Here is an 11,021-nt window from a genome sequence, read left to right as displayed (position 1 = left end):
AGGATGCGCCCGTGATTAGTTTCCTAATAATAAGATGCATTTGTGATTAGTTTTCTAATAATTAGATGCGCATGTGATTAGTTTTTTAATAGGAGTGTCCGTGATTATAGTTTCCTAATTGATCAGACGTAGACTTTCATATTTTTCCTCCGCGGTGGAGTACGGTCAGTCAATGTAAATTGCTAAGTGCACACAGAGAACAAATTAGGTTAAGGCTAGCCGTTAGATTGAGTTTAATGGGACTAATCATGCGATGGTAATGTATCCGTGTACGTTTTATGAGGTGCACTTAGAGAAGATAATGTTTGCTCTTTTATAAGTAGTATAGATGAACCAACCCGTGGTTGGATGGTTAGGAGAACAATGGTATATTCAGTCCAACAGGGTTCATGTCCTGCTGTTTGCATTTTTCTGGATTTTTTTAGAACTTCCGGTGATGCAGTTCAGTGGTAGGAGACATTCACGTTGACTATGAGATGCCTACGGCGACTTCGTAAATTTTTAAAATAATATGTCAGCTCCGTCTCTCAAATATACTAGTAAGGATATAATATGTGTATGTGCATTCATAGAAATGAATGTATGCGCGTATATATGAGCGATTGTATTTGTATTGTATTCCAGAAAATATTATAGATGAGCCCTGGGCCGCCGCATTTTTGCCATGTGCCGGCCCTGCGGCAACCCGACTAATTCGAATACCGGTCCGGTTTTAAAATTATGGAGTGAGGTTCTATACATAACTCTTTTTTATTTGTGAAAATCTATACATAACTCTTTGATTGACCTGGTAAAATCATGTCAGTAAACTAGCGCAAAATGAGTTCTCTGCAGATTAAAATGGTCAAAGCTTTCCGTTGACAGCATGTGCCTAAAACCAAAGTACACCATACAGGCGTAAACGCAACCTAGATGAGGTAGACAGAGACATATACATCACCTCAAGAGAGAGAACGAAAAGATACGCGTGCACGTGAACCTGGCTTGCCAACGCCCAACAACCAGACTTTTCAACGAGAAAAAAAAAGTCAAAAAAGAAAACAAGAGGCTGAAGCCAAACTCACCTCTTCAACCTTTTTCCTTTTGTTTGTCAAAAAAGGAAAAACTATTTTTCCACTTTCTTGAGGGCAACTATTCTAATATAAAATATAACAGTTTAGTATAATATATTCCAAATTATAATAGTTTTTAGTATTTGAATATAAAATATAGCTAAACTGAAATGAATGAACAAACACACTAAAACACGTCTATGTACATCCGATTCAAAGAAAATAAGAATATCTTATAGTTCGAAACCGAGGAGTACTATTTGCTTCAACCCAGATGAAACTCTAAGAAAAGTTATTAATGAAAATAAAAGATTAGGAAAAATCAGTAGGGAAGAGATTCTATATACTAATATAATATAAAACAAAATTTTAAAAATAAAATAAATAACACTATAAATGGGTTATTGGCATGGACTAAACCTACCACCAAAATCGGAAGTCAATGGCTCTCACTTTTCCACTTTGAATGCAGTCCACCTGCCACCAATAATAATTAATCACTGTAGATAATTTATCTCCCAGCTACAAAAACAAGAAACAAAAGTGGAATGTCACTGTCTCCTCCTCCACTGCTCCAACTGTTCAACCCCTCCTCCTCCTCAGACCTCATCCTCCTCCTGGACCTTTCCCCTCCCTCCCACGCCGCTCCCGTGGTCCTCCCCACGACCCCACCCACCCCGGCGACCTCCCCCCACCCCCACCGCCGCCGCCCCGCCGCGCGGCACCGTCCTCCTCCATCGCCTCGCCGCCTCGCCGCGGCGTATCTCCGGCGCCGGCCCGTCGGTGAAGTCCGGAACTCCAATTCGCGGAAAGGTACGAGCTTTCGGCTCTCCGGCGGCCGCCTCAGTCCCCGGCTAATCCCCTCACGTTTCCGGCCGCGCCGCCCAGATCCGCCCCCGCCAGCCCCCCCCCCCCCCCCCCCCCCCCCCCCCCCGGCGCCGGCCGATCTGGCGGGGAATTTCAGTTTTTTTTCCCGGTCATGGTCCTGCGGCCGTTTCAGCTGCGAAAGGATTGTCTAACCGCGTCGTCTGCTGATTTTGCTCCGGGTGTTCCGGCTCCAGGGGTGTTGAAGTTTATTCCGGCGCCGTGGGATGAGCGAGGATGGCGCCTAGGGACAGCAAGGAGATGCTGCTGCAGAGGGCCGCCGAGTCCGCCATCCGCTCCATCGGCCTCGGCTACGACGTCGCCGCCGACGTCCGGCTCAAGTTCTGCAAGCAGCGCGGCTCGCCCGACCCGTCGCTCATCGAGCTCGACCGCGATGGGACCCAGGACATCGTGCTCCCCGGCAGCCTGACCACGGTCGCCGGCGTGCCCAAGTCCATCAAGTGCGACAAGGGGGAGCGGATGCGGTTCCGGTCCGATGTCCTGTCGTTCCAGCAGGTATGCTTTCTTGTAGGCCTACTTCAGAACAAGGAAGATGACAGAAATGAACATAAGTCAATTTACCATTTCAGAACCACCTATTCTGAGTAACTTGCACTTTTAAGAGTAAAATCATCCTATTCCTTGCATTACGCACTTCAAAGATATATATAGGCACCAAACACTTTGAGGCCTATAGAGATATGTATTCTGCCACTTCCAGGCAGAATAATTTTCCTTTGTGAGTAATGTTGAGGTGTATGTAGATAATGTTTCGATTGTTACCAGATTAGAAGGTCGTCAGTTATCAGGTTAGATATTTGGAAGAAAGTTGGAAACTCTGGGACTGTAGGTTTCTTAGCAGGTTGCTGGCAGCATACCTTGAATTAGGGACTGATTTTGCCATTTCAAAAACATGTAGAAGCACTGAACAGTTGAGGCCTGCCTAGACGTATTCAGCTGGAAGAAATATTTTTCCAGTTTGAGTAATGCTAATGGAGGCGTATATAGATAATGTTTTGGTTGCTACCTTATTAGAAGGTCCAAAATTATCAGGTTAGACATTTAGAAGAAACTAAAGGATTGCAGGCTTCTACCAGTTTGCTAGCACCAGCAGGATGCTTTTTTGGCATGCAGCATGTTCTAGCCAATAGCTCCTATCTCAGAAACATGCAACCTTCCCATGATAGGTTTGTCCATTTCCACCTTGGAGGGCAGACATTCAGTTGTGATGCTGTTCTAGTACCACACGGGATTATGATTTATGTGCTGCAGAAGCATGAGATGTACCTTGTTTCTTATTTTCTATGCTTGGCGATTGGTATAGCATCTCTCCTACTGAATATTGTGTTTCACTAGTACAACCTTCCGTCCCTATCATGTGTTTCCTTCCAAAGCTGTCATGGAAGTTGTCAAGCTGCTTTAAATAATGTTTGTGCTGTGTTTACAATGTTTGGAGAAAAAATAGCTAGCTTTCTCAAATCATGAAGCATTTTGCAGATGTCGGAGCAATTCAACCGGGAGTTATCTTTGTCCGGGAAAATTCCATCTGGCCTGTTCAATAATATGTTTGAATTTACTGGCTCCTGGCAGAAAGATGCTGCGAGTACCAAGTCACTTGCTTTTGATGGTTGGTGTATCACACTATATACTGTTGCACTCTCGAAGGCACAAATTGTACTACGAGATCATGTTAAGCAGGCTGTTCCATCAACCTGGGAACCTGCTGCTTTGGCAAGGTTAGATCCATATTTTATTCAGTTGTACCCAAAATCATGTACTCATTGAAAATAAGATAGGCCTCTGTGTTCTTGCTCCTTCACCGAAGTCTTGATAGGATGATAGCATCTATCTTTGACTGCCATTTTTCTGGATTGTTCTGATTTTGGTATGATACATTCATGTCTGATGGGTGTATTGTCTGAGCACCGACTCCTTGAAAGCTGTCCTCTACTGCCAGTTTTAGTCCTTGCAAATTTCATGTGAGATGTGACCATATATAAATAGTATCAGTTCTCTTTTCTACAGTCAGCTTTCTAAGCATGTAGCATTGGAATTGGATGTACACTGTTCTTGTTAAAACATGTGCCGAGCCAATTGTTCTGCCCAAGTTGTAAATCTGAACTTCGACCTTAATTGCTTAACCTTGCAGGTTCATTCAAAAATTTGGGACACATATAGTCGTTGGTGTTAAAATGGGAGGGAAGGATGTAATTTATTTGAAACAACAGCATTCATCAAGCTTGCAAGCCGTTGATGTTCAAAAACGATTGAAGGAGATGTCTGACAGGAGGTTTCTTGATGCAAATGGGCAATCTGACATTAGTTTCAGGGATGCGTACGGGAAGGAGGATAAGGTATTACCCTAGCCTCTAAATTTTTTTTTGCCTCCGACTTCCCCTTGCATATTTTCTATTCAACATTAATGATCATTTAGCCGTATATAGCCTTGCATAACCCGCTACTTGCACAATAAATTTTGTACAACCCATCTCTGTAGTTGGGCGGTACCCAAGGGGCTCAGCTTTTGATCAGTGAAAGTAGATCACAGACTAGCTCCAAGTTCATTAATTTGAATTATCGAAATTGACATGCACACCTGCCATCTGTGCATGTGCCCATAGCCATAGACAGCAAGGGCCGAGACATTTGCCAATAGCCTTATTTTCCGTCTCTTTATTCCAAGAGGCAAGAGCTATTCGTGTATAGGTTGCTCACTTGAATTCGAACATCATGCCTTAATGTTTACGGCAGTCATATGTCTTGGTATAAAAGGCGCTGTTGTGTTTTTCTTAGCTCGGTGATTTATGTTTTTGTGTACCATGCAGAGTGACAGAAGAGAGCAGCGACTGAGATTTGTGGAGTCTAGTCCACTAAATTCTTATGCTTCGAAGGAGGTAGAGTTCTTTGTGTTGATATAATATAAGACTGTTCATAGGAGAAGTGTTATTTATGTTTGTTCTTTGTGATAATCTCAGGATTTGGTAGTGCTGCCTAGGCGAAGAGGTGGAAGGGATAAAGATATGATCTCTCATAGCGAGTGGCTGAGTAGTGTTCAATCAGAACCTGATGTTATCTCGATGTCTTTTATACCTATTACTTCATTGTTGAATGGAGTTCCTGGTAGTGGCTTTCTGAATCATGCAATTAATCTGTACCTTCGTTGTAAGTATAAATCCTGATCCTTTCAAGCTTGCTGAATAGTTTATTCAACTCTCAGCTCTTAACCTATAAAGATCAAATGTTGAAAGTTGGAACTGCATAATTAGTAATAATATTAAGAGAAGTCTTGATCTTCACCCCTAGTACTTTAGCTGCGTGTTAATTTTGATCATTTCAAAATAAGGTTTCTTGTTGTCCTTCTCACTTTTTTTTCCATACAGCTTCCTTGGCATTGATTTATAGTTCGTGATAGTGTCTAGAGTTAGGATTCTAGGGAAAGAACTTGTGTTTTTCGCGATGTATTTGGGTGTAAGTTTTCTATAGTCTATTCAGGACTTTAGAACCTGCACCCTTGGCCACCGTAAGGGTCAAACAGTAAAGGGGGCTGGCTTCTTCCTTCCACAAAACAAGTACCTATTGTTTAGATTCTAAGGAAATGGTTTTCTTGGGCAATATTTATTATAAAATAGTTGTCGTTTATAGCTCTGTTCACCTACTTCACTCCCTGTATATATCTGTCGGGCAAAAATACTAGTCTATTTTAGCTTATGATCAACATCATTAGCCTGCTTCTGTGAGGCTCTATGTGCTTCTGGGTGTTTTCAGTCATCTTTAATATTTGTGTTTCAATATAGAGTCCTAATAATGTCATAAATTTCTAGTACAATAGACCCATAGTGGTCAGACCCTTCCCTGAACCCTGCGCAAGCGGGAGCTACATGCACTGGGCTGCCCAATATGGAGTCCTAATAATGTCATAAATTTCTAGTCTCTGCAAATGAGCTGCAAAAGAAATACAAAAATGTGCCAGCTTCAAGAAAAAACTCTATTTAACGTAATGTTCGGATTGCAACCTTTTGAAGCTATATGTTTGTCACCATCCTATCATTAGGTCATAAACAAAAAAGCAAGCTAGCAAACATCGTTTTGCACAGCAAACAATGTGATGTGTGATGTGTTCATAACAAGGTGATATATTTGAATTTCATACAGATAAGCCCCCAATTGAGGAATTGCACCAGTTTTTGGAGTTCCAGCTTCCAAGGCAGTGGGCACCAGTTTATAGTGACCTTCCTCTCGGTCCTCAGAGGAAAAAGCAAAGCAGTGCATCTTTGCCAGTAAATTTTATTGGTCCAACACTTTATGTTTGTACCAACATGGTATGCACACTTTTCCTATTGCCATAACTGAAACATTGTTCATCTATCTATTTCCTTTTTATCCTTTTTATGTGGTGTCATGATCTCTTAAACGTCGCCGTAGAAAGTAGACATATGTTAGGATAAGTGTTGGAGATAAAATACTCCCTATTTGTGTGACCATTCAAATTCTTATTCTACTGTGCAGAGAATTTATAGTGCCTACCTTTCCATAAACAACCTGGTCGTTAGCTTAGATGCCCTTATATGTTGCAACTCACAACTGAAGTCAGATCACATGGCTAGATAACTATGGACCAATTATCACTCAAGAGCGAGATCTAGATAGAGGTATAAGATAGTGCATTTCCTCAGTGAAAACAACAGTACAAAGGGTATAAGATGTGTAAGTACTTGTAAGATAAATGGATGGAAAGTTAAGTGGGAAAGCCCCAGTGTGAAACTGTGAAGTGCAAAAACCTGAAACTGAAAAATATTTTAGACTAGTACGCTTTGGATCCAATCCTGGTGGCATTATCAAAATTGGATGCGCTGCTACTCTATTTGGCATTACATCAATCACATTTATCTTGTAACCTATGAATGGCAGGATTGGCTAGCGCTAGTTTATTTGGGAATGATGAAAACAGCTGTAGCATTAGAATAGGGAATATTTACATTTTGTTGAATTGATTCAGAAAATTTTAAACTCCTACATGAGCTAATTATTAAAATAAGTTGTGGATCAACATTGCACACTATATACAGAATATACAAGCTTATTATTATATTGACAGTTGCCACTCAGTTCTGGGTTTGATGATATTTCTATCAATTTTCTTCCCTTTTTGAGCAGCTTTATAACTTTGGTGCAGGTTGATGTAGGCAAAAGACCAATTACGGGGCTCCGGTTGTTTCTTGAAGGAAAGAAGAGTAACAAATTAGCTATCCATCTCCAACATCTCTGTTCTCTTCCCCAGATTATCCAGCTCGAAGATGACCCTTTCAACAACCGAACTCCAGAACCATTTGACCGCAAATACGTGGAACCAATAGGATCGTGGAAGCGTTTCTCCCACGTTTGCACAGCGCCTGTGGAGTCAGAGGACGCCTCCATCGTCACAGGAGCACGGCTAGAAGTAATCAGCCAGGGCTTCAAGAAGATACTGTTCCTTCGGTTGCACTTCTCCAAGGTCGTGAACGCCCACTCCGTCAGGCAGCCTGAGTGGGAGGGGTCCCCGAATCTGATCCAGAAGTCGGGCCTCATCTCGACGCTCATCAGCACGCATTTCTCCACGGCGGTCCAGAAGCCGATGCCCCGCCCTGCCGATGTGAACATCAACTCGGCGGTGTACCCCGGCGGCCCGCCCGCCCCGGTGCAGCCCCCAAAGCTTCTCAAGTTTGTGGACACGACGGAGATGGTGCGTGGGCCGCAGGACCTGCCGGGGTATTGGGTGGTGTCGGGCGCCAAGCTGCACCTCGAGAGGGGTAAGATATCCCTGCGGGTGCGGTACTCGCTCCTGACGGCCATGCTGCCCGATGACGAGGATTACTCTCTTGATGACGAGTTCTAGGATACCCTAGAAAACAATCAGAATGAAACGACTCCTGTCGTCATCCCTTCATTTGTTATGTGCGGCTGACCGTGAGGGCGTGAGCGGGTGAAAGATTTAGAGTTTTCATTGCGCCCGTGCTCTTGTTGTTAGTTTCTGTTGTATACAATTGTGGGTTTTTCGCAGTAATGAGCGCTGTGTCCTGAAATGGAGGGAGAAAAGGAAAATTTGTTGTTTGTGGCGTGGACTTGAGTTGAATAGGTTAGGTGACAGATTAAATTATTTGTATATATACAAAATGCAACAGGGAACTGTTTTGGTTTTGCATTGTCAAGAGATTCAGGTGTTCAAGGAAATTGTTGTTGTGGTGTGGACTTGAGTATTATTCCTGCATTTGCTGAAGAATGCTAAAATCGGTGTTTGCTGAAATTGTATTTTCCAGCAATGCAATGTAATTTGTTTCTGAACTATGTTAATAAATCGATATGTCTGGTGTTTCTTGTGATGTGCTCTTTCAAAATTTCTTTATCGTGCTGAAGTACATAAGGAAAAACAGAGCGCCAAATGAGATGCAGACATTTAGGCCCGTCCTTCCGCCGATGATTCCGGAGTATCTGGATGCCATATCTTGGCGGTTGAAACCCTCGGGGGTTCTTTTCTGTTGGTTTTGTTTATCGCGCGTCTGTGAAAACCGTCACTCCCTTCGAAGATTAAGATCTTGTGTGATGGCTGCTGCAGCAGGATTGCCTCTCTTCGCCAAGCTGAATGTTCTTGGTGGTGGGTTATGTCACATATGAGGAGACGCCTCTTCTAATTAGTGTTCACGACAATGACTTGGACTCTTTGGACAACGTGTAACAAGATGGTGATCAAACAGGTCTTTTTAGGAGGGGCCACTAGTTTCATTTTTTAATTTCTAGCATTTTTACAGCATAGGCCCCTGTTCTTAGACTGCGGAATCAGGGCCGGCTTGGTGGGATGATGCACGCGTTGACTTCAGCAAGACACCACCTTGCTTCTCAATTTCTCATGCTAGCTGCTAATCTTACGCTCTGTATGACCTGTTTTCCGTTTATTTGGGTATGTTGGTGTTGTTGCCCCAGCAGACTTTTCTTGCGCTTAAACTTATTGTACGCATGTGGTGGTTGCCTATTGCCTTATCTGTAAAGTGAGGCAAAAGCTTGTTTCAAGAGAAAATCTCACCAAGCATGCATGTAGCTGGAGTTGCAACGTCGTGTTGAGCCATTTGGAAATCGTTGAACTGTGCAAGCTTTGAACAGAAGTTGATTAAAATGAGCAAATGATAGCTAAAACAAGCGACTAATACCGCAAGACTCTTGAAAGATTATTTTTGTGAGAATGAGCATTGGGTGACCAATATAACACATACAATCAGTCAAGCACCGAAATAAATGTTGAAACTAAAACCGGATGCATGACTCGCAAGGTAGCAACTTACGTACGGGATCACAACAAGATTTAGAGTTAAATCACGTCAGTATATATATATGCCATGATGAAAGCTATAGTAATTAATAAATCACCGTAAACACAAAAAATACAGCTATAATCAAATCCAAGAACAACCAAAGACAACCAATTATTAGCTACTCCCCGAACGATCGCCATCGGGATCGATCAATCAACCAAGGGCGGCAGCAGCGGTTGCTGTTCCCCGAGGCAATTGCCGTGGAACCAGAAATCGAGGCAGTGGGCGCAGAACACGACCCCGCCGGCGAGGCCCATGACCGCCAAGACGAGCCCGGCGGCGGCCATGACTTGGACGGCGGTGGATGCGTCAGCGGAGCGGTAGAACAGTATTACGAGAACGACGGAGGCGGCAAGGAGCGTGCACGCGCAGAGCGCTGAGACGCACGGAATGCCGCACTGGCTCTCCTCGTCGGGCTCCGCGGCGGCGAGGTCGGGGTCGGCCATGTATGTGCCGGTCCTCCACCCTCGGCCGATCGATCTCCGTCTGTGCACGCCTTGTGCTTGGGGTCCCAGTTTGAACGAGCCTCTGATTTGGATGAGAATCAGTTGGCTTCGTGCTCGTGCCCTACGTCCTTTTTTTTTGAACTTTCGTGCCCTACGTCCTGGTCTCCTGGATTGGGACGACTCCCGCGTCCAGTGCCGTCGGCCCACCGTCCGCAAAAAAACGTGGTGCAATATTGCGACATGACAAAAGGCACCTGGTAACATTAATATGAATTTCCTGGATGTGGAGTACATTTGTGTCCACCACAGCACAATCTATTGGCACTGGTGGAATCGAGCCAACCAAGCAACAGAAATGCCGCGAACCAATCTGTGGTTGTATGCTTAGAGGGACCGTGGTATCCCCAGCCCACCAGATCATGCCGGCTCAGTCTTTCGGAGGTGCTCATAGAGATAGGGTGTGCGTGTGTGTATTTATAGGGGTGAGTGCATGCGCGTGTATATGAGCGCTTGTGTCTGCACTGATGTTCAAAAAAAAAAACAACAGAAGTGCCCACTGTTAAACTGTATGTTATTAGTACTAGTACGTATGCCCATGCGTTGCAACGGAAGAAACAAATTGACATGCTTCACTATGGAGCCATACAACAAGAGATCTTTTTTATGTGAGTTGCTGTGGAGAGATGACAAAGATAATAATCAACTGATATGGATGAAGAACCATAACTTTAGGTTATTAATTTATGGTACTGGGGCATGCATTCGGAACTGCTACTTGCTCTTGAATTTTTTTGATTTACAACTATATCGAAGAAGTTACTAATTATTTTCTAAAACACAATAAATATATCAAACCAATCTCTCTAGCTACATGTGTGTTGCTATATGAAACGAGCACCAGTTGTCATGAACCACATGACAATGCAGCTATATGTACGTATAAGGTCAATGGACCATTTGAGATTGACAACTACGACCACAATGCACTTCAAGGCTATGATAGAGCGAGTGAGACGCATTCTTGGCTGTTGAGATGCCTAATTCGGCCTCGCAACGGCGGCCACAACCGTCCATGATTCTGACATCCATCTCGATAGTGTCGGATTGGATGAAATCAAAGTTCCTAATGACGTCCCGTTGGATGTCATATCCATCCATGATGTTAGCCTCCATCTCAATTGTGTCGGCATGGATGGGTACAAAGGCCCTGGCTACATCGTCGCGGTGGCCACAACTGTTTATGATGCTAACTTCCATCTCGATGATGCCAACGCAAATGAACGTGGAGCTTCGACCGGAGTTGAAATAAGAGTTCCCTC

General features: G+C 43.7%; 1 protein-coding gene across 1 annotated transcript; it reads left to right on the top strand.

Moving 5' to 3' along the window:
- The first annotated feature begins 1,608 nt into the window (after positions 1-1,608).
- On the top strand, positions 1,609-8,272 carry LOC123063574 (MACPF domain-containing protein At4g24290). The gene is made up of 8 exons (XM_044487393.1): positions 1,609-1,865; positions 2,114-2,432; positions 3,414-3,652; positions 4,066-4,270; positions 4,742-4,810; positions 4,892-5,078; positions 6,069-6,235; positions 7,090-8,272. Exons 2-8 carry the CDS (start codon positions 2,154-2,156, stop codon positions 7,786-7,788), a joined length of 1,845 nt encoding a protein of 614 aa, XP_044343328.1. The 5' UTR covers positions 1,609-1,865; positions 2,114-2,153; the 3' UTR covers positions 7,789-8,272.
- Positions 8,273-11,021: the final 2,749 nt, after the last annotated feature.

This window comes from Triticum aestivum, chromosome 3A (genome assembly GCF_018294505.1).
Source record: "Triticum aestivum cultivar Chinese Spring chromosome 3A, IWGSC CS RefSeq v2.1, whole genome shotgun sequence".
NCBI lineage: Eukaryota > Viridiplantae > Streptophyta > Magnoliopsida > Poales > Poaceae > Triticum > Triticum aestivum.
Note: the sequence above shows the minus strand (reverse complement) of the source record. Positions and strands in the feature narration are given on the sequence as shown.